This window comes from Esox lucius, chromosome 7 (assembly GCF_011004845.1).
Source record: "Esox lucius isolate fEsoLuc1 chromosome 7, fEsoLuc1.pri, whole genome shotgun sequence".
Taxonomy (NCBI): Eukaryota; Metazoa; Chordata; class Actinopteri; order Esociformes; family Esocidae; genus Esox; species Esox lucius.
The window spans coordinates 19,710,846-19,734,313 of NC_047575.1; the positions used below are offsets into that span (position 1 = coordinate 19,710,846).

Here is a 23,468-nt window from a genome sequence, read left to right on the forward strand (position 1 = left end):
CACAGTCTACATCACGTCGTGCTCCGTGTGCTCACAGTCTACATCATGTCGTGCTCCGTGTGCTCACAGTCTACATCACGTCGTGCTCCGTGTGCTCACAGTCTACATCACGTCGTGCTCCCTGTGCTCACAGTCTACATCATGTCGTGCTCCCTGTGCTCACAGTCTACATCACGTTGTGCTCCGTGTGCTCACAGTCTACATCACGTCGTGCTCCGTGTGCTCACAGTCTACATCATGTCGTGCTCTGTGTGCTCACAGTCTACATCATGTCGTGCTCCCTGTGCTCACAGTCTACATCACGTCGTGCTCCGTGTGCTCACAGTCTACATCATGTCGTGCTCCCTGTGCTCACAGTCTACATCACGTTGTGCTCCGTGTGCTCACAGTCTACATCACGTCGTGCTCCGTGTGCTCACAGTCTACATCACGTCGTGCTCCCTGTGCTCACAGTCTACATCACGTCGTGCTCCGTGTGCTCACAGTCTACATCACGTCGTGCTCCCTGTGCTCACAGTCTACATCACGTTGTGCTCCGTGTGCTCACAGTCTACGTCACGTCGTGCTCCGTGTTCTCACAGTCAACATCACGTCGTGCTCCGTGTGCTCACAGTCTACATCATGTCGTGCTCCGTGTGCTCACAGTCTACATCACGTCGTGCTCCGTGTGCTCACAGTCTACATCACGTCGTGCTCCGTGTGCTCACAGTCTACATCATGTCGTGCTCCGTGTGCTCACAGTCTACATCATGTCGTGCTCCCTGTGCTCACAGTCTACATCATGTCGTGCTCCCTGTGCTCACAGTCTACATCATGTCGTGCTCCGTGTGCTCACAGTCTACATCATGTCGTGCTCTGTGTGCTCACTGTCTACATCATGTCGTGCTCCGTGTGCTCACAGTCTACATCATGTCGTGCTCCGTGTGCTCACAGTCTACATCACGTTGTGCTCCGTGTGCTCACAGTCTACATCATGTCGTATGTGGTGCCGTTCCGTGTCCTTCAGAAGGTAAAAGACATATCGTTCACCCTCCATACCAACGTCTCACCCACCTTCCATGTCTCTCTCCTCAGGTCGGTGGTTCCTGGTCCGCTGGGGGGATCCGGTTCTGCAGGTGTGCCTCCACCCCCGGTGGAGGTAGCTGGGGGTCCGGCGTATCGGGTGGAGTCGATCCTGGACTCCCACTTATGATGGGGTCAGGTCCAGTACATGGTGGACTGGGCGTGTTGTGACCCTGAGGAACGCAGCTGGACATCTGCAACCCCTCCCTGACATCGGACTTCCATGCTTGCCGCTCGGATCGGCCTGCTCCTCGACCTCGAGTGGCGGTGTCTGGAGCCACGCCTAGGGGGGATGTACTGTAACATCTGCTCTGTGTGGCACAGCGGCTCCCCTTCGCCGGGGTCCTAACCACCAGCTGGAGAGGGATGGCGGCAGCTCACCCCGAGGACGCATGTGTTCCCACTCACTTTGACGCAGGCATCTCACTCACACCGTCTGACTCCAGAGGAGAAGGAGAGGTGGAACAGGGCCACATTAGATCTGATGTCAGAACTTGAAACTGATCCTGAGGATGAACACAGTTTTGTGAATGTTTCGCCAAAATGCAGCTCTAATGATTTTGAAGAACCTATTAAGATGGCAAAGCAAAGAAGTTCAGACAAGGGACTATGTTTTGGGGAATAGAGGTGCCGCTCAGTGCCACCAAGGGGTGGATGGTCTACTGCCACCCAAGCCCTACCCTGCCCATCTCATTTCCCTATAGCTCCAAAATAAAGTTTGATACATGTCCCAGTCTGTAACTCTGAAGGTTTGAGTTTTACTATAGCTTACTTTTTCATTCTTAGCTAGGGTGGAACAGTAGGTTAAAGTAAAAGCCATTCTTCTAATGGGGAGTAAAAGTAACTTCTGGTGAAAGCAATGAGCACCAATATAAATGGTACAATTGGTAAGAGTGGGTCCAAGGATCTGAAACTGCATGTGTATCAGTGTGGGTCCAAGGATCTGAAACTGCCTGTGTATCAGTGTGGGTCCAAGGATCTGAAACTGCCTGTGTATCAGTGTGGGTCCAAGGATCTGAAACTGCCTGTGTATCAGTGTGGGTCCAAGGATCTGAAACTGCCTGTGTATCAGTGTGGGTCCAAGGATCTGAAACTGCATGTGTATCAGTGTGGGTCCAAGGATCTGAAACTGCCTGTGTATCAGTGTGGGTCCAAGGATCTGAAACTGCCTGTGTATCAGTGTGGGTCCAAGGATCTGAAACTGCCTGTGTATCAGTGTGGGTCCAAGGATCTGAAACTGCATGTGTATCAGTGTGGGTCCAAGGATCTAAAACAACATGTGTCGGGGTGTGTCGAAGGATGGGAATCGGCAGGTGTTGGGTTAAAGATCAGGAGGGTAAAGATGACTAGTGTTGAGATGTATCCAGGTGGGTCAAGTATTTGGCACAGCATGTGTCTGAGCCAGAGGTGTCTAACCGGTTCCACTGACGGCCGAGTGTCTGCAGGTTTTGGCTCTCACCTTGTTCTTGATTGATTAATTAGGTCACTAATTGGTTCGTTTCTACCCTCACCTGGTTGTTTAGGTCTGAACTGGGAACCAATTTATAGGAAAAACCAAAACCTCCACACACTCAGCCCTCCGTGGAACCGTTTTGACACCCCTGGTCTAAGCTGTATCAGAATGTATCCACTGAGTCTGACACAAGATGATGCATTTTGTGGTGTGTCTAAGCTTGTGTCTAAGTCTTGAAATGGCTGCTATCTGAAATAGAAACATTCTAAATCACATTGGCACACAATGTGTCTGAATATGTGTCAAGATGTTTCTGATCTTGATACAGGGCTATTTTATGCTGGGCAACAACCTCACTACTTATAAACAAAAACTTCACTGAACATAAACAACAACTGCACTTATCATAAACAACAACCCCACTGATAATAAATAACAACCCCATTGATCATAAACAACAACCTCACATATCATAAACAACAACCCCATTGATAATAAATATCAACCCTGCTGATTATAAACTACAACCCCACTGATAATAAACATAAACCCCACTGAGAGGGTGAGTAGGTAGCCTGAATACATGGCCATAATATTTTCATGATGATACAATTAGTCATTGGCTGATTCCTCCACGTGATTGAAAGTCCAACTGGATCTCTTAATTTTAACCCTTCTGTTCGTCCCTCAAAACCTTCCCTTTAGACTTTTTTGGAAAGGAAAGAAAAAGGTGCAGAGGTCTCTTGAGTTTTTTAAATATATATATATATATATATATACACTTCAACTGTATATAATATACATATGTTTATTATATATATATTATTTTATTTTGTTTCTACTTGGATGTATGTTCTACAGGCTACCTCTATCCTAAATGTTTCCTTTATGTTCAATGTGAAAGAATCACTCGACTGCTATACAGTTGCTAGTCAATGTTGCCCTAAAATGTCACATTGACAAAGATACATTTAAATATAAGTTCAAATGTAACAATAAAGTTAAAATAGTAATGTTTCAATACAACTTGCACTACTGTAACAATGTTACAATATATTGTAGAATAAAGTAACAATGTTGAAATACTTGATGATTGTTGTTTTTTTGTTTTAGCTGTCTGTATTCATATCAGTGTTATATAAGGGTTTTTCATATGTAAATAATCACATTAGAATGTGACAGAGCATTCCAGTGGCAATGCTGGGGTATGCCAGTGACAGAGTTTTAAATATATGAATAAATGGCCTGGGATTTATAAGAATTTTGATGACTGCATAGGAGAAATATATTAATTCAGTATACAACACATTATCCCACTGGTCACAATTGTGAACGAGCATTAAACACACTTTTTTTTACTTTTCCATGGACATTTTTTAAAACAATGATTGATTATTTCAAAGATTTACTAATGACACATGATTGGGATATTTTTATGTCTGGGATAAATTTGGGATTGAATGGTTAACATAAAGGTAGCTTAAAGGCTCCTGTGTTGTTGTCCCTTCTGCAACAAACGCAATAATAGATGGCACAGATATGAATCTTTCTAATCTCTATGGTTCTAATCTTTAAAACACTGTACTTCACACTAAATCTGTAGATTCCAAAGTTACATAACATTGTTTCAGAGTGTTCTGGCTGTGTTGTGCATTTAAAAAATATTTTGTATCTGTCATTAATATACTCTATTATAATAATAATAGAGCAGAATACTGTAGAATACTGTGTATTCTAGGCCAGGTCTATAGAAAGTTCTTTGTTTTCATATTTATGGTCTCCTTTGGGTCTGTGATGATAGCTGTGGTGCCCATTCAGTTCCTCTTGGGGGTGCTGTATCCCTGTGTGTATCTCATAGTGGTCTAATTTCCAGACACATTTTGATGATGTATGTCCAAGTATTGGCTTATTTATCAGTACATACTTTACCATCACTGCCGCAGTACATGCTTTTAGGATGTAGTAAAAGTATGGAAATTGAGATGCAGCCTAGGTCCTGGTCTTGCTAGACAGAGGCAATTGTAAGTAGAGCTTCTCTCTAAAGACAGAACCAGGTCTCTGGATGCCTGCTGAACCCTACCGAGGCCTAAGGCTTGAGATCCATTATACATTGTGATAAACTCAACCATTCACTTCACAAGAATCATTCACAAATGTTTGTGCTGCTGACTAATAAATAGAGCAGTGGTCATGAATACTGATGGTTTCAACTTATCTGAAATGCTAAATCACCAGATACCCTCTTCAACCATAATTTCAACAGAACTGTATGCATGACAGGACTGTTTACTCTCACTCAGGTCTCATATACACGTGGTATTTGTCAATGGTGTGTACTGGGACCATTCACAGGTTTGCTGGTCACACTCTCGCATTATCTCCTCTGCCTATAGATTTTTCCAGTCCCCCATCCCATTATCTGTAAAACTGTCAGTCATCCTCTTCCATTCAAACACACAAAACAAGTCCTATTTGCACTAACATAAGTTATCGGGATGATATTTAAATGTATAACATTTCATCATATGTAAATACACTCTTATATTCCAGTTTGAACAAGGAATGGGTTGCACCAACAAAATTGGGTGATAGGCGGAATCTATCTTTTATGAAATAACATTTTATTTTAATAGCACAAGAAGTGACTATAGTCAAATGGATACTATATCCATCTGGTACTAAATCATCTGAGAATATCTAAAATTACTTCTGTTTCTGATTATTATTTTAAGTTTGGTTGCATCGTTAATGCCAGCAAAGTATCAAGTTACAACCAGCATGAGCTATCCCCAGTTGAATGCACACAGCATTCTATAACTGAGTTTTGTTGTTTGACAAAGTGTTATTGGACGTTAATTTTGATACACAAAGACCAAAGTCAACCATGTTTTCTGGAACAATGGGCTGCATTTCCAAAGCCAGCCAATAGCTAAGGATGTAACCGCGCCAAACGATAGCTAAGGATGTACCCACGCCAGACGATGGCTAAGGATGTAACCGTGCCAGACCGATAGCTAAGGATGTAACCACTCCAGACCGAAAGCAAAGGATGTAACCACGCCAGACTGATAGCTAAGGATGTAACCACTCCAGACCGATAGTTAAGGATGTAACCGTGCCAGACCGATAGCTAAGGATTTGACAACGCCAGAACGATAGCTAAGGATGTACCCACACCAGACCGATAGCTAAGGATGTAACCACTCCAGTCAGATAGTTAAGGATGTAACCACTCCAGACCGATAGCTAAGGATGTAACCACTCCAGACCGATAGTTAAGGATGTAACCACTCCAGACCGATAGTTAAGGATGTAACCACGCCAGACCAATAGCTAAGGATGTAACCACGCCAGACCAATAGCTAAGGATGTAACCACGCCAGACTGATAAACTTCAAATGAAACTAAATGAATAATATAAGGGGTGCTGCTAACTACTGCAGAACACATGATGTTACAAAACATGCTGACAAACAGACTGAAATGACAGAATCCATAAGGTCAATAACAGCATATGTGTGTTTACATGCCAGTGATCCATAGGGTTATCTGTGTAGGGGTATCTGTGTAGGAGTATCTGGGTTGGGGTATCTGGGTTGGCGTATCTGTTTAGGGGTATCTGTGTTGGGTTATCTGTGTTGGGTTATCTGTGTAGGGGTATCTGTGTTGGGGTATCTGTGTTGGGTTATCTGTGTTGGGTTATCTGTGTTGGGTTATCTGTGTAGGGGTATCTGTGTTGGGTTATCTGTGTTGTGTTATCTGTGTAGGGTTATCTGTGTAGGGGTATCTGTGTTGGGTTATCTGTGTTGGGTTATCTGTGTAGGGGTATCTGTGTTGGGGTATCTGTGTAGGGGTATCTGTGTAGGGGTATCTGTGTTGGGTTATCTGTGTAGGGGTATCTGTGTTGGGGTATCTGTGTAGGGGTATCTGTGTAGGGGTATCTGTGTTGGGTTATCTGTGTAGGGGTATCTGTGTTGGGGTATCTGTGTAGGGGTATCTGTGTAGGGGTATCTGTGTTGGGTTATCTGTGTTGGGTTATCTGTGTAGGGGTATCTGTGTTGGGGTATCTGTGTAGGGGTATCTGTGTTGGGTTATCTGTGTAGGGGTATCTGTGTAGGGGTATCTGTGTTGGGGTATCTGTGTTGGGTTATCTGTGTTGGGTTATCTGTGTATAGGTATTTTACATGCCAGTGATCCATAGGGTTATCTGTGTAGGGGTATCTGTGTTGGGTTATCTGTGTTGGGTTATCTGTGTTGGGTTATCTGTGTAGGAGTATCTGTGTTGGGTTATCTGTGTATAGGTATTTTACATGCCAGTGATCCATAGGGTTATCTGTGTAAAGGTATCTGTGTAGGGGTATCTGTGTAGGGTTATCTGTGTAGGGATATCTGTGTAGGAGTATCTGTGTAGGGGTATCTGTGTAAGGTTATCTGTGTAGGGATATCTGTGTAGGAGTATCTGTGTTGGGGTATCTGTAGGGGTATCTGTGTAGGGGTATCTGTGTTGGGGTATCTGTGTTGGGGTATCTGTAGGGGTATCTGTGTAGGGGTATCTGTGTTGGGGTATCTGTGTTGTAGTGTCTGTGCCGCATAATCTCTGTAGGGGTATCTGAGAAGGGCTACCTGTAAAGGGGTATCTGTGTTGGTGTATCTGTGTAGGGGTATCTGTGTTGGGGTATCTGTAGGGGTATCTGTGTTGGGGTATCTGTGTTGGGGTATTTGTGTAGGGGTATCTGTGCAGGGTCTGCGCTGGGGATCTTCTCAAGTGATGGTCTGAACGAAAGCCATCTTCTGTGTTTTTTTGTTTTCAGGTCTTCATGCCTTTGAAGTCCCTTCTTTAGCAAATAAAGATATTCAATAGAATTTTTATATTTTTGTTGTTCTTGAGTCTGTACTTGAAATTATATTTTGCTTTAGGTCCCTTACAGATGTTAAATATTTAGGGGACAGAGGTAGTCTTTTAAAAAATGTAAACCCCTATTAATTCCCACAGTGAGACTTATTCAGATAAACCAAATTACACTGAAATAATTTAGAAAAAATAAAGGCGGTGAGTATCTACGCAATGATTATATTTATAATTTTTTTATAAAAACAAGAACAACACATTTAAGGTTAAATAAAAGAAAAAACCAGGCAAGCCTAGTTCAGCCGGCCTGCAATAGAAAATGTTGATCATGAACCTGGGACACCTATGTGAACCTGTGTGTCATTGACCACCACACCACAGACCTATACATTTGCTGGGTGTTGGTATATATGAATATTTCATTAGACACCTATAACCATTGTGTTAAACTGAGTATGTTTCTTATCAGGTTTACCTCCACCATAAAGAGCATCTATGAGCCATTCGTGAATGACATTGATACAATAACTACTGTATAGATAAGATGAGAGAATCGTGTAGCCAGTGAAGTGTTTGTCAATCCTGAACAAATCCTAAGACATAATTTGAAAATCCACTAGAAATAGTCACAATATAACAGTACGCAGTTTTATTTTAGGCTCCCTATAACATAGCTACTGAAGGTTTTAGCCAGCAACTTTTTTGTCTGTCCTCAGGTTTAATGTGTTTTGACTGTGACAGGAGTTGAACCCACAACCTGTTGTTCCATAGCCCATGTCTGTAACCACTACGCTATTCAACAAGGGGTTGTCAGCCAGCCAGCCAGCCAGCCAGCCAGTCAGCCAGTCAGTCAGTCAGTCAGTCAGTCAGTCAGTCAGTCAGTGAGTGAGTGAGTGAGTGAGTGAGTGAGTGAGTGAGTGAGTGAGTGACATTCGCTCTTCTAGGCAAAAAAATTATGAAATCAACTTTAATCGCACTTTGTAAATCAACTGTTCAGAGGTAAAGACTTATGCAATCCACTGTTTACTATATTTGTATTTTTAAGAATTTCTATGGAGTTTAGAAGTTATTAGTAACAAAGTCTCCTCCCGGTGATGCAATCTGTGATGTCAGTGTTTAACATAATTGACCTCTCAAGCTATGACATGCCTTGCTTTGGCTGTAGAGGTTGTGTTTGGGTGTGTATATAATGCTGTCATAGTATTGGCATAGTATGGGGTTTATAAAATGTACCTAAAAAATAAAGACTAAGCACCCAACAAAGCAAAGCAAAACATATTGAAGTACAGCATTTGCACTTTGACTGGCAGGCTTACACTGTAGTTTCTCTCTTCACATTTGAAAACTTAAATGTGCATTCCATGACTACCAGACATTTTCTTTTCCTTTTCATGAAAGACTCCAGAAACCACAAATAAGAGAATATTCATATAGAGCCAATAAAGTCAACTTCCCTCTAGCAGTGCCTCCTTCCCCCTCTAATTACTGAAAGCATCTATTCCTCCCCCTGGTACCCCTAAATCATTGTTCCCTCCCACCCTCTGTTCTCTGGACAAACTGGTAGAGAGATATTTGGAGAATTCCTCAACCTGACCAAACCAAGCCCTTTGGCAGCGTCACTCTCCATGTCCTTCTCCCAAATAAGGAGGCACACTTACTGGGCGGGGGAGAGCGAGAACAAGAAAAAATGGTGTGTCACAGAATGAAATATGAGGACTTTGCTTTTTTAGAAAAAAAGCACATATCCTTTTAGGGCTGTGGTTTCCACCCCTGACTGCCTCTTCTCTAGTCCCTTCTCTGGCTTTTTGTCTTGAATGTGGTGAAGTCATTTCAGACCAGCGTGTTCATTCTTTTTAAGCCTGCACTCCTTAAGGTCAGACTCTGTGCTCTGTTTCAAAGGGGAAGAGAGGAACTCTTTTACAACAGCTCACTGAATCATCAACCAAAGTCACTCACACCTTAACAACTACAGCTGCTCCCAACCAAATACTGTAAGTACATAACACCTTACTACTTTGGAACACCTTTGATTCTGTCAGAGTGAACTTCAGTTGCTATCAAGCTCTAGATATTATTGTCAAAATGGTATCTGGTTGGTTCTGTCTCTATTTTTCATATTCAGTTTCTCTTTTTACAAACACACACACACACACAGCAATCTCCCACTCGTTGAATTACTCTGTGATAACCCCATCTCAGTTCCTCAGTAGAAAACGACTATGTTGAGAACACAGTCTGTTCTCTTTTCACTTTTAAATGGATCTGGTTGACTATCAGATCTAGCTACACACACTATAGCTACACCAATGTTTTTTAACATCGACAAAAATTCATAGAATGATACTGGGGTCTTTCTTTCCCATGATGTATCTTAACATGTTCAGACATTGTTTTGTAACAGAGTATCTATCCTCTAGGGCATGTCATCTGTGGATCAGTGCTACTGTGTGGAAGTCAAACTCCTGTGTATTTGTAAAGGGTTATGTGAACCATGTTGTTATGTCCTGGGGACTAGATTACAGTGGATTATGTGAACCATGTTGTTATGTCCAGGGGACTAGATAACAGTGGATTATGGGAACAATGCTGGTATGTACAGGGGACTAGATAACAGTGGATTATGTGAACCATGCTGGTATGTACAGGGGACTAGATAACAGTGGATTATGTGAACCATGCTGGTATGTACAGGGGACTAGATAACAGTGGATTATGGGAACCATGCTGGTATGTCCTGGGGACTAAATAACAGTGGATTATGTGAACCATGCTGGTATGTACAGGGGACTAGATAACAGTGGATTATGGGAACCATGTTTGTATGTCCTGGGCACTAGATTACAGTGGATTATGGGAACAATGCTGGTATGTCCTGGGGACTAGATAACAGTGGATTATGGGAACAATGCTGGTATGTCCTGGGGACTAGATAACAGTGGATTATGGGAACAATGCTGGTATGTCCTGGGCACTAGATAACAGTGGATTATGGGAACAATGCTGGTATGTCCTGGGGACTAGATAACAGTGGATTATGGGAACAATGCTGGTATGTCCTGGGCACTAGATAACAGTGGATTATGGGAACAATGCTGGTATGTCCTGGGGACTAGATAACAGTGGATTATGTGAACCAGGTTAATGTCAACACTAGAGTCCTGCAGTTTTAAATGACCATGGGTACTGTCTTATGTACTTTGCCAAGATGGATGACAAGTGACTAATAATTTTTTGGGAGTTGGATACTGGGAATGGAATACCTGATAGAGTTTGATGCAAATTTTGTTTTCCAGATCGCCTAAGTACTCCATTAAGTACAACTTCCCATTTTACATTCATAAGCAAAGATGATTAGGTACTAAGATATTCGGAACCTGGACATTATAATTGTTTGATCACTTTTCTGTGTTTTAACATTGGAGGTAATAAACAGACCAGAACCACATCCCAGTCACACCAATCGACCCAACCTGACAAGAAACAGAAGCCTTACACAAAGCAGGAGCGTCCCCACCGGGATCTAACATTGAGTTGTCATTCCCACTTTCTGTGCTGTCTGTGTCTGTTTTGGAAAGGCTGCGGAAAAATGACAGTTGACTTCCACATTGCCCGTATGCTCTAGATACAACACAAGCAGGCATTTCCAAACACATCCCTTGGCCTGTAGCAGCAGGCCTGGCCCAGGGAACAGCTTAAGGCTGTCAGCAGCTAACAGAGCTGTCCTGTCTCCCTCCTCCCCCGCCATGCAAATTCACTAGTAGACTATGCGTATCCCCACACTCCTCTTCATCTGTCACCCTTTTTAGTAAACACATCCAAGATGAAGGATGTGCTCAGGTCGTGTGACTCACGCCCTCTCACACTGTTTACATAGGCTGTTATCTGCACTGATCTTACTGCTCTGCCCATGGTTGACCCATAACAGTCCTCATCAGCCAATCAAGAGCCTCCATGTGGAGATCCGTCCAGATCCAGCCAGTGCTGTGTCCGCTCTGAGCTGAGGGTGATCCTCTTTGTTCATGTTCAGACCGTGTTCCAAACCAGATCCTCAGATTGAAAAACAAGGCTTTGGATAGGTTGGAGCAGAACTGCTGGTATTTAGGTTGTAATATAACTTGGTTGACAGGCAGAGAACAACAGGCCCTTCCACATCCCACATACCATACAGTATAAGCCCACTCTGTTCTGCTGTTCTGTGGGTGAGGACTGCCATTGACATGGGGTTATTAGCTATTGGCTCTAACAGTTCTGCTCTAACAGAGTCATTAGCTACTGGATTACAGCAGAGTAGGAATTAATGCTTTCTTTGTGTTAGAGATGAACATAAATTCAAACCGACACAAACTCAGCACTGCATGCAATGAATCATTGAGTAACATTGATAAACATCCTCTGTTGTGTAAGAATTCGAGAACATTTAGGTGTGCCCGGGTCAACTTTTTAGCACAATGGTTTACACAAATACTATACAAGCATGGCCAATCCTAAACTCTGTCTTGGATTTTATTTAATAAATCAATGTGTGTGTGTGTTTCCTACTTGACAGGGACAAAAATTTCCCATAAAAGTTGAGCAATAAAGAAATGTTTTGTTTCCCCATTTAGAAAAAATTATTTAGAGTAGAAGTTACAAATGGAGTTAGATTTAGAACTTGGGTTAGGCTTTACTTCTCAGGGTAAAGTTTAGGGTTAGGACTAGATCTATCAACTTGAGCCTATTTATACTACAACAATTGCTCTAACAGAGGTTGTTTTCCTGGCGACTAACATGATTCTCTTTGAACCTATGTTGTTACTGGTGATGGTAGAATTGTCAAGATGCCAGTGTGAAATGTTTTCCCCCCTAAAAACTTCCCCCCTAAAAATGTTGATTCTGTTTATACGGACTTCCCAAATGACTGCACATTCCACTCCAATACACACTGAGTTTGTCACGTTGTCTTTAGCAGCCACACCGAGAATCTGTTGTCTCACATCATCTCGGAAGGGATCCATTAACACCATGCAAAAGGGATCTCCTATGCAAAGTCTCTTTATGGAGAAAATATTAAGAATGGTAAAAACACTTGGTGTGTGTGCGTATGTGTGTGTGTGCATGCCATTGCTAAGGCCAGATAGATCACTGAAGATTTCCCATAAATGTTTCTTTCGCTCTGCACAAAAACAGGAAGCAGAGCATTCAGGTGAATAAGGCATAAAATGTGCTCTCTGTAATCACTCATCTAACATGCCATTGCAGTTTAAAACATCATATTCAACAAACAAACATGTACACCTGCATGCTATAGTAACATATTGAGTTTGTCTTCAAACACAACTATGCATTTGCACCCAAACAAACAGACATTGACAAATGGACTACACCTTCTTTCCAAACACATTAGAAGCCTTTTTTTGCTCATTAATATCCCTATATAGTAATGAGACCTGACAGGGTACATTGACTATGCTTTTAAAATAGTATTGGATGTGGCTTGATAACAGAAGGCTAAATGTTTACTTTTGAGGCATGTATAAGGAGAAAGTCCAAAGGTAAGGAGCATGAGGCAGTTAGTTACCTCCTATTGATATTCTCTTAGTCACCAAACAACAACATGAATAACCTTCTGAGATACCTCAAGTCAGAAACAGGCTAGCCTAAAGTAGACTCACACCAGCTCAAAAGGGGCTTGACTAATACACCAGGTATCCCAAACCAACCTCAGCACAGCTAGCTCGAACCATACTTACAGTCAGAAGTTCACAACTAAAAAAAATTTAAACCGTTTTTGCTGTTCAACATTTTATTGTACGCTGCCAATACTGTAGTCTGTTTAAAGACAGAACAGAGCAGGGGGAGCAGTTCATTGAAGGTTAACAGCAACATCCGGAGATAGGAAGGAAGTGACAAAGGAAGGACTGAGCCAAACAGGATGTAGGTAACAAGGTGTGGCCAGAGAGGAGGATAGGATACAACTGAAGCCAATGAGAGTAGTACAGAGAGATGACATTATTCTTTGACCTCAGCTCTGAGAGGTTATGTGATGGATCATGATAGCAACTGCATGATTCTTGAGTCCAATACTTGTAGTTAAGGTCTAGAGCTGAAGTCTCCAACTGGTAACGTCCATGAACATACTCTTGGACCAGTTTCGAAAAACCATCTTAAGGGTAAACTTGGTCTTAGGCTTCTTCAGGAATATTGGTCCTAGTCTACCTGCACCCGGTTGACATTGTGAGGTATTCAGGTTCTTTGTTATGGTCTGATCTCCAAAGTAAAGATCAGAGTTCAGATCAATGTCACACATTTGAACTGAATTGGCTTTAAAACTGTCTTTTGTGGCAGTAGTCGCAAAGCAATACAGATTATGAATGAACCATTAATTCAAACTGCTATAATAAATTGTGCTCGATGTGTTTCCATAAAAATGGAAGGAGGTACCAAACTTTTATCCTTCCATGAACAAATGGGCAGCACTCTGTAGGCTTTTTCCATTTAGAAGTACACACTTTGCTTAAAGAATGACCGATCTTTCCCTAACCCAGTTGTACACTCCAAAACCGTGAGAGATCAGTCAGTGAAGTTGAAAATCACACCCGGTTTCATTACAATTTGACCAGAAGCTGACATTTTGCTAGATCTAATCCATAGCCGAAATGTTAAAAGAAATCTGTTGTTCATTCCCTGAGCAAGGCAGTTGAGTCTGTGATTTTTGGCAACTGGTTGTAAATGCAGCGATGCCGACCCCAAAGGGTCCCCTTGCCATGTATGAGCCAATTTGTGCCCCAATGTCATCCAAACCACTCGTTTTCAATCTGGGAATGCCATGTCTACCCGAAGTATGATAAGGATTGTACTTATATATGTGCATATAAACACACATTAGACACCAGTCCAAATCCTAGGAGCAATTCATCCTAATAGCTCCTAATTGTTCTGTGAGTGCTGGTTCTTCTTGATTTTATCCTTGCTCCCCTTCTCTTTATTGAGTTTTATCAGCCTAGCATGGTAAAAATGCTGGAAGCACACAGTTTCTTTATGTAGGAATTGGCCTCTTGCCATCTCTGTGATTTGTTTCATGGTTTCCAATTGTCTGTGCTTGAAATAAGTGGTTAATTGGCACAGCTGATTTTAACCCTGGTAGTTAGGTGACCTGCCATTTTAAATAGTACTCAAAAGGGGATGTTTTTGTCATTTAACCTAGGTGAGTGATGATTTTAAGCTGCCAGTTGTGTGTAACATGATCTGGAAAGACATTTTTTTTATTGTTAAAAATTCAGTGGATACCTTTGACTAGCTCTTAGACTGACTTTTTAATGCCTTTTATGGGTTAAAGTAAAGCCCCTTGACCGCTGTCTTTACCTTCTGTCAACCAAATTCAAAAGTTTTTCCTACCAATAATTGCTCTTTTTCAGCTGTTTTGCCAAAGGATGGACAAATGCCTAATCTGAAACGATTTCTCTCCTGCAGGATCAGCTATGGCAAACAAAGGTCCCTCGTATGGTCTGAGTCGTGAGGTGCAGAGTAAGATCGATAAGAAGTATGAACCAGATCTGGAGGAACGGCTGACTGACTGGATCATTGCCCAGTGTGGTGACAAAGTTGGCCGTCCTGAGCCCGGCAAGGTCGGATGGCAGAACTGGCTCAAGGATGGTTGTGTGAGTGCCTGTCCTTCTCATGCCTTAGTTATCCTGTTTGTCTCCCAGTCTTGTACAGGCACTGTGTGCATTTCTCATCCTGCTCTCGCTCTCTCTCCAGGTTCTGTGTGAGCTGATCAACAGCCTTTCTGGTGCAAACAAGCCCATCAAGAAAATCCAGAGCTCAGGCATGGCCTTCAAACAGATGGAGCAGATTTCCCAATTCCTCAATGCTGCTGAGAAGTACGGCATCACCAAGACTGATGTGTTTCAGACAGTTGACCTCTGGGAAGGTATGTAGCCATCTCAGACAGTTGAGATTGGTATTAAATACTTATCCAATCAATTTACAGTTGGTGGAGAGTATATGAACTGTCTATCCTAGAAATGATTGCTGTATGTTTGTGACAATATTGATAATACTGACCATTTCCATGGAATTAAGTGGAATTATTCAGCAGCTGGTACCATGGTTTAATACCTGGGGGTGATCATAATATTTTACATGGGCTTACCTTTCCACAGTTTCATACCCACAGTATTCAATACAAGCATGTACCCCAGTTTTATTGTCCTGTGATGCACTACTCAAGTGGCAAGCCACCCTTATGATCAAGCATGTTGGGTGGTGAAAGATCAAGTCATTGTCGGTCAATCCAGTAAGGGTAGGAAGCTATGATTTGGCTTGTTGCTCCCCATAATGTTTCTTTGCATTTTCATAATGTGAAGCTTCAGAACCTTTAGAATTCAGAATTTATCGCTATTGCCCACCCACAGTGTACTCAAACTCCTACTACCCAAATTTGAGTTTCAAAGCTCTAATTTTTAAATGCTGAGCTTGGCAGTAATTATGGTCCCTCCTACTAAACAATGTCTGGTTTTGCAGAGTTCCTATTTATTCCTTCATTATTGTCTGTAGGTAAAGACCTTGCTGCCGTTCAGAAGACTCTGATGGCCCTGGGAAGCCTGGCTGTCACCAGGGATGATGGAAATTACCGTGGTGACCCCAACTGGTTCCATAAGTGAGTCAGAGTCCCATTTAGTGTCATTTCCTGTGTAGGAACAGTCCTGACATTGGTAATCTGTATACTCCAAGAAACTGTAATTTTGGTGTGATGTACGTCTTTGCAGGAAGGCTATAGAGAACAAGCGAGCGTTCTCTGAGGACCAGCTGAATGAGGGGAAGAGTGTCATCGGCCTGCAGATGGGCACCAACAAGGGAGCATCTCAGGCCGGTATGACCGGTTACGGGCGACCCAGGCAGATCCTAAACAATCCTTAAACTTGACAAGTTGTCACCCCAGTCCTCTGTACGCTCCATCGCTCGGCCGATCACTGAAGACCTGTTCACAACTCTGAGACATGACCAAACCTACAAGCCAAAACTGGATTTTAACAGGATCCAAAAATAACACTCACTCATGCCTACTATACAGAAAGTGACAAGTCTTTAGAATCTCATGTCTGAATGTGTTGAACCGGTAAACAAAGCTACATAAGAGATACATTCCATTTAGATACTGGTTTTGAAACTGCACTCTTTAATGGTAATGAAATGTTTGCTAGAATATGCTGGGTTTGAACTGGGAAAGATGCAGTTGTAATCAAGATGTTGGGCCAATTTTCCAGAGCTCAGTAATTTTGTACATTGTATGTTGATGATAAAATGGTTCCGAAATAAATTTCAATTTAATTTTAAACATCTTGTCACTGCCTTGTGTTATTGCTAGTCAACTGGACAGCACCTTCTAAGTTTGGGGGCACTACTATTGAATATGGTAAGACTTGTGATTTAGGGACTCCTTCTGGCAGCATGGGTGCCTGAGTTCAACTGACGTAGAAGGACTGTGTGTATTGGTGAGGGTAGTCTGGTGATCAGGCAGTGGGCCAGTAAAGCTCATTCAAAAACACAATAATAAAAAAGGAATTGCTTCTATATTGGGAGGAGGGGAGTGTATTGGCTGGTTGGATTATTTTATAGCTGGGCCAAAGTCATTCAGATGGGGCCGGCTCAATATTTTCTTACTGACTGTGAGGTGAGGAAGTGTAGAGGGATTCAGTGCAGAAGAAACACTACAGCTTGATCACTGATTTAAGCTGTTTAGCATGAGGTTAAAAACAGCCAGCTGGTGGGGAGTACAGGGAGGGATAGGTGGGATGAGAGAGAGGATGGAAAGAAACATTGTGAGGGATAAAAGAGGGCTTCAATCAAGAGAGTGAATGGAGGGTGTTTGCTTATAACTGATAGCTCACTACAATGGAGTACAACATCTGTAATCAGAGAACATATCCTTAAAAGGACTGATCACTGGAGGGGCGGGCAGAGAGAGGGACCGCCTCCTTTTTTTCATTCTGTTTCTTAGAGACGGCATGTACACACAGAAACACAATGTGGGGAATAGTCTCAGCCACTCTGACCAGTTAACACAACACTGTGTCAATATCAACTGAATCAACCCATAGCTCAGGGAGAGAGAACATTCTCCTATTGATTCTGTTGTCCCCTTGGCAGCTATGACTAAAAAGAGGGTTCAGTTTCTTTGTGAAAGAGATGCTCAGATGAGGTTCAATGAAGGGGCCTTAAGGAGATTGGGGAGGGGGGGCTGTGGCTGAACCGTGGCATCAACCACATCTGCCTTTGAATTAATAATCCATGAATCACTGAACACAATCGTTTCAAACCATTAAACCTTCCAACAACTACTTGTAGTAAGTAATATAAACTTGCAGCCAAAGGTTTCGTATTTTATCTAACATGAACAGATTGTGACATGTTTAGGCTATGATTGAGACATAGTGAAACATGGTGGAACAGATAGAGGTAGAAGTGTGACAGATTTCCCTCCAGCTGTGGTTGAACATAGGTGTGAACTAGCTTGTGAAGTGACAGGAAATGACTGTCATGCATGAGGGGGGCTTGGGGACGAGTCATTTATTAGCAGAGGTGGGTGGGGGGAAGGGTCCCTTTCAGCTGTGAGGTAGAATTAGTCGTTTTTTAAAAGGGAGGGTAGATCAGCTATACCTGAAGAGGGAGCAGTCTGGGGGGGATATATAAATATTATGACCCAGCCAAGAACACTATGTACTATATCAGTGTCTTTTATCTTACAGGCCATTACATCATCAGATAAAGCTCGGTCACCAAAGAAACAGCAAAACATCAGAATGCAAAGCAGTCAGTGTCAGTACTTCCTCATTTTATACAACTTCCCCCTGTATTCTGTGATCCCTATTTGATTTTCTACCACATTTCAATCCCCAAATGCACTTCTTAAGACTTTGTTTTGAATGTAAGGGTACTCATGTCAAATTTGTATATTTAACTGCTATTTTAGGTGAATACATTTTAGTGATTTAGCTTGTCGTCTTATCCAGAGGGACCAACGTACATTAGTTACTGCATACATTTAGTACATAGAACTTTAGTACTTAAAAACATAATTACAGGGGGAGCAATGAGGCGATTGGAAAATGTGTATGATTAGGTTGCCATGGTGGTGTGAGGGCAAGATTGGATCTGTTTTGATGTCTACCTAAACCATGTAAATAACTGATTTGGTTTGTGGTTGAAAATATACATTCCATGTTAATCATTGTACACCTATAACTTATGCACTGTAACATGCCCATCTACCCACAAAGAGTCAAACAGTGTTTCCCGAGAATTAACTAAGACACATTTACCCAGTGTAACACAAAACTGTCCCATTCAACAAAACACTTTAAAGACATGTCTATAAATCTGGGGTGTTAGTGTTTATTACAAATGAATCACCTTTTTATAGGCATAGCTTTGTGATAAAGATAATGTCAGTGTTCAAGATGATCAAAAGGACTACAGGCAACTGTCGACTAACAATTCTTCAAATCCCCTTGAATCTTAAATATTTATTGTTTGTAGATCACTGAGTCAGTCACAGTTTTGATCCACCAGAAAACAATCAATAATTTCGTTATATAGGCATGACATCAACACTAGAATGGAATGGAGTATGTTGGAATAACCTGGGGGAAATTCAATGATAATGCTCAAATGGGTTCCAGTAAACCCTGATAATGTATGCCCTCTAGTGGTTGTGAGGTTTCACAGGTTTGCTGAAGAGTTGAACCAATAAATATAGAGGCATCAGATGGTTACAAAACAACAACAGTTAATAAATCCTGGACAGTGAAGATGAGAACAATTTTAAAGTAAAGAGCCATTTCTAAGAATTGTACATGCTATATGTATAATAAGCATCTATAATACTCAGAGCTTCTACCATACCGTTCATACTCACCCATCCTACTCTTTCAAAATTTATGCTAGTTTAAATCTTTTATGTATATTACTGCCATACTTGCCATACCTACAATATTCAATACTACTACTATTGCTGCTAGTTTACAGTACTCTTTTTAAACTGCTGCTATGAACAGTGTTATGTACATTTAGGTCTGGAAATAATTGGACACTGAAACAAGTTCTGTTATTTCGTCTGTTTACCAAGATATATTCAAGTTACAGTTAAATAATGAATATGTGCTTAATGTGCAGTCTCTCAGCTTTAATTTCAGGGTATTCACATCCTAACTGGAAGAAGGGTTTAGGAATTGTAGCTTTTTAATACGTAGGTCCCTCTTTTTCGAGGGACCAAAAGTAATTGGACAATTGACTCAAAACCTTTTCATGGACAGGTGTGAGCAACTCTTCTGTTATTTCTTCATCAAGTGAGCAGGTAAAAGGTCTGGAGTTGATTCCAGGTGTGGCATTTGCATTTGGAAGCTGTTGCTGTGAACCCACAACATGCGGTCAAAGGAGCTCTCAATGCAAGTGAAACAGGCCATTCTTAGGCTGCAACAAAGAATCCATCAGAGAGATAGCAGGAACATTAGGAGTGGCCAAATCAACAGTTTGGTACATTCTGAGCAAAAAAGAAAACACTGGCAAGCTCTGCAACACGAAAAGGCCTGGACGCCACGGAAAACAACAGTGGTGGATGATCGTAGGATCCTTTCCATGGTAAAGAAAAACCCCTTCATAACATCCAGCCAAGCGAAGAACACTCTCCAGGAGGTAAGCATGTCATTATCCAAGTCTAACATAAAGAGAAGACTTCACAAAAGCAAATACAGAGGGTTCACCACAAGGTGCAAACCATTCATAAGCCACAAGATTAGAATGGTCAGACTAGACTTTGCCAAAAAACATCTAAAAAAGCCAGCCCAGTTCTGGAACAGCATTATTTGGACAGATGAAACCAAGATCAACCTGTACCAGAATGATGGGAAGGAAAAAGTATGGAGAAGGCTTGGAACGGCTCATGATCCGAAGCATACCACATCATCTGTAAAACACAGTGGAGGCACTGTGATGGCGTGACCATGCATGGCTTCCAATGGTACTGGGTCACTAGTGTTTACTGATGATGTGACAGAAGACAGAAGCATACATTATGAAGTGTATAGGGATATATTGTCTGCTCAGATTCAACCAAATTCAGCGAAGTTGATTGGATGGTACTTCACTTTACAAATGGACAATGATCCAAAACATACTGCGAAAGCAACCCAGTTTTTTAGACAAATAAGTTGAATATTCTGCAATGGCCGAGTCTGTCACCTGATCTCAACCCGATTAAGCATGCATTTCAATAGCTGAAGACAAAACTTAAGGCAGAAAGACCCACAAACAGACAACAACTGAAGACAGCTGCAGTAAAGGCTTGGCAAAGCATCACAAACGAGGAAATTCAGTGTTTGGTGATGTCAATGTGTTCCAGACTTCAAGTCATTGCCTGCAAAGGATTCTCGACAAAGTATTAAAAATGAACATTTTAGTGATGATTGTGTTAATTTGAGCCCCTGAAAAAAGGGGACAGTGTATGAAAATGTTTGCAATTCCTAAATATTTCGTACAATATTTTTGTTGAACCCCTTGAACAAATATAAAATGAAGTCTGCAATTCAATTGCATCTCGGTTGTTTCATTTCAAATCCATTGTAGTGGCATAGCAAGCCAATTTAGAAAATTATGTCAGTGTCCTAAATTCTTTTTTTTCCTTAATTCTCACTACGTAGTTGTAGTGTGCTATGCCACCATTCATATTCATACTACCCAGATTGCTGTTATATCAGTAATACTACACAGACTGCTGTTATATCAGTAATACTACACAGACTGCTGTTATATCAGTAATACTACACAGACTGCTGTTATATCAGTAATACTACACAGACTGCTGTTATATCAGTAATACTACCCAGACTGTTGTTAGTTTACAGTATTTTTTTTAACTGCTGCTAGTGTACAGTTTTATGTACAAACCCGATTCCAAAAGAGTTGGGACACTGTACAAATTGTGAGTAAAAAAGGAATGGAATAATTTACAAATCTCATAAATTTATATTCAATTCACAATAGAATATAGATGACACATTGAATGCTGAAAGTGAGACATTTTGTAATGTCATGCCAAATATTGGCTCATGTTGGATTTCTTGAGAGCAACACATTCCAAAAATGTTGGGACAGGTAGCAATAAGAGGCCGGAAAAGTTAAATGTACAGATAAGAAACAGCTGGAGGACCAATTTGCAACTTATTATGTCAACTGGCAACATGATTGGGTATAAAAAGAGAGGGGCAGTGTCTCTCAGAAGTCAAGATGGGCAGAGGATCACCGATTCCCCCAATGCTGCGGCGAAAAATAGTGGAGCAATATCAGAAAGGAGTTTCTCAGAGAAAAATTGCAAAGAGTTTGAAGTTATCATCATCTACAGTGCATAATATCATCCAAAGATTCAGAGAATCTGGAACAATCTCTCTGCGTAAGGGTCAAGGCCGGAAAACCATACTGGATGCCGTGATCTTCGGGCCCTCAGACGGCACTGCATCCTATACAGGAATGATACTGTAATGGAAATCACAACATGGGCTCAGGAATACTTCCAGAAAACATTGTCGGTGAACACAATCCACCGTGCCATTCGCCGTTGCCGGCTAAAACTCTACAGGTCAAAAAAGAAGCCATATCTAAACAGGATCCAGAAGCGCGGGCGTTTTCTCTGGGCCAAGGATCATTTAAAATGGACTGGGGCAAAGTGGAAAAGTGTTCTGTGGTCAGACAAATAAATATTTGAAGTTAATTTTGGAAAACTGGGACCGCCATGTCATCCGGACTACTGAGGACAAGGACAACCCAAGTTGATATCAGCGCTCAGTTCAGAAGCCTGCATCTCTGATGGTATGGGGTTGCATGAGTGCGTGTGGCATGGGCAGCCTACATATCTGGAAAGGCACCATCAATGCGGACAGTTATATCCAAGTTCTAGAACAACATATGCTCCCATCCAGACGTCGTCTCTTTCAGGGAAGACCTTGCATTTTCCAACATGACAATGCCAGACCACATACTGCATCAATTACAATGTCATGGCTGCATAGAAGAAGGATCCGGGTACTGAAATGGCCAGCCTGCAGTCCAGATCTTTCACCCATAGTAAACATTTGGCGCATCATAAAGAGGAAGGTGCGACAAAGAAGACCTAAGACAGTTGATCAACTGACAGTTAATAAATCTGTATTAGACAAGAATGGGACAACATTCCTATTCATAAACTTGAGCAACTTGTCTCCTCAGTCCTCAGAACTTTGCAGTCTGCTATAAAAAGAAGAGGGGATGCCACACAGTGGTAAACATGGCCTTGTCCCAACTTTTTTGAGATGTGTTGATGCCATGAAATTTAAAATCTACTTATTTTCCCCTTAAAGTGATATTTTTCTCAGTTTAAACATTTGATATGTCATCTATGTTGTATTCTGAATAAAATATTGAAATTTGAAACTTCCACATCATTGCATTCTGTTTTTATTCAAAATTGTACAGTGTCCCAACTTTTTTGGAATCGGGTTTGTATATTGTTGCTTTATTTTATTATTATTTTCTGTCCGGCTATATTTTTGCTTATATACTCTTCTTCTTAACTCTCACTATGTAGTTGTCGGGCCTCATTGTCACAAAATTTTTATTGTGCAAGATAACGCCATGTTGTTCAGTGTATTTGACAAACTTGGTGGGGACTTATGGGTTAGGATCACACAAATCCATTCAGGTCAACAAGAGATAATCCACAGACCTCCAAATTCACTGGTTGATACTGGACATTAGTCAGGCCATCCATCATGTGATCATCTGCAAATCCCAAACCAGAGCCATAGCATAGCAATACATTAACATGACCTCTGCCAATACAATGAAACAAAGGACCAGCCCTCACACCTTTACATTAATAAAATAAGCACATGGCTAGAATATGTGTCTCAGTCCTGCCACCCGCGAGACATTTGCTTGTAGTAAACCCTACATGTACAATGGTATTGAAATAATTAAATCAGGGAAAATTCATCCCTCTAAAAAACACACTAATTGACCCAATAACAATGCAATGTATCTGTTTCTGATTGATTTATCTTGTTACTAGTTTTGCTCCTTTACAATCTGAACAGG

At 41.5% G+C, this 23,468-nt stretch overlaps 1 protein-coding gene across 1 annotated transcript; it reads left to right on the forward strand.

Moving 5' to 3' along the window:
- Nucleotides 1–9,206: 9,206 nt before the first annotated feature.
- On the forward strand, nucleotides 9,207–16,675 carry LOC105026006 (transgelin-like). Its single transcript, NM_001304154.1, is given in 5 exon segments — nucleotides 9,207–9,355; nucleotides 14,814–15,001; nucleotides 15,102–15,273; nucleotides 15,900–16,002; nucleotides 16,112–16,675. Coding segments are annotated over 4 exon segments (606 nt in total). The 5' UTR covers nucleotides 9,207–9,355; nucleotides 14,814–14,821; the 3' UTR covers nucleotides 16,263–16,675.
- Nucleotides 16,676–23,468: the final 6,793 nt, after the last annotated feature.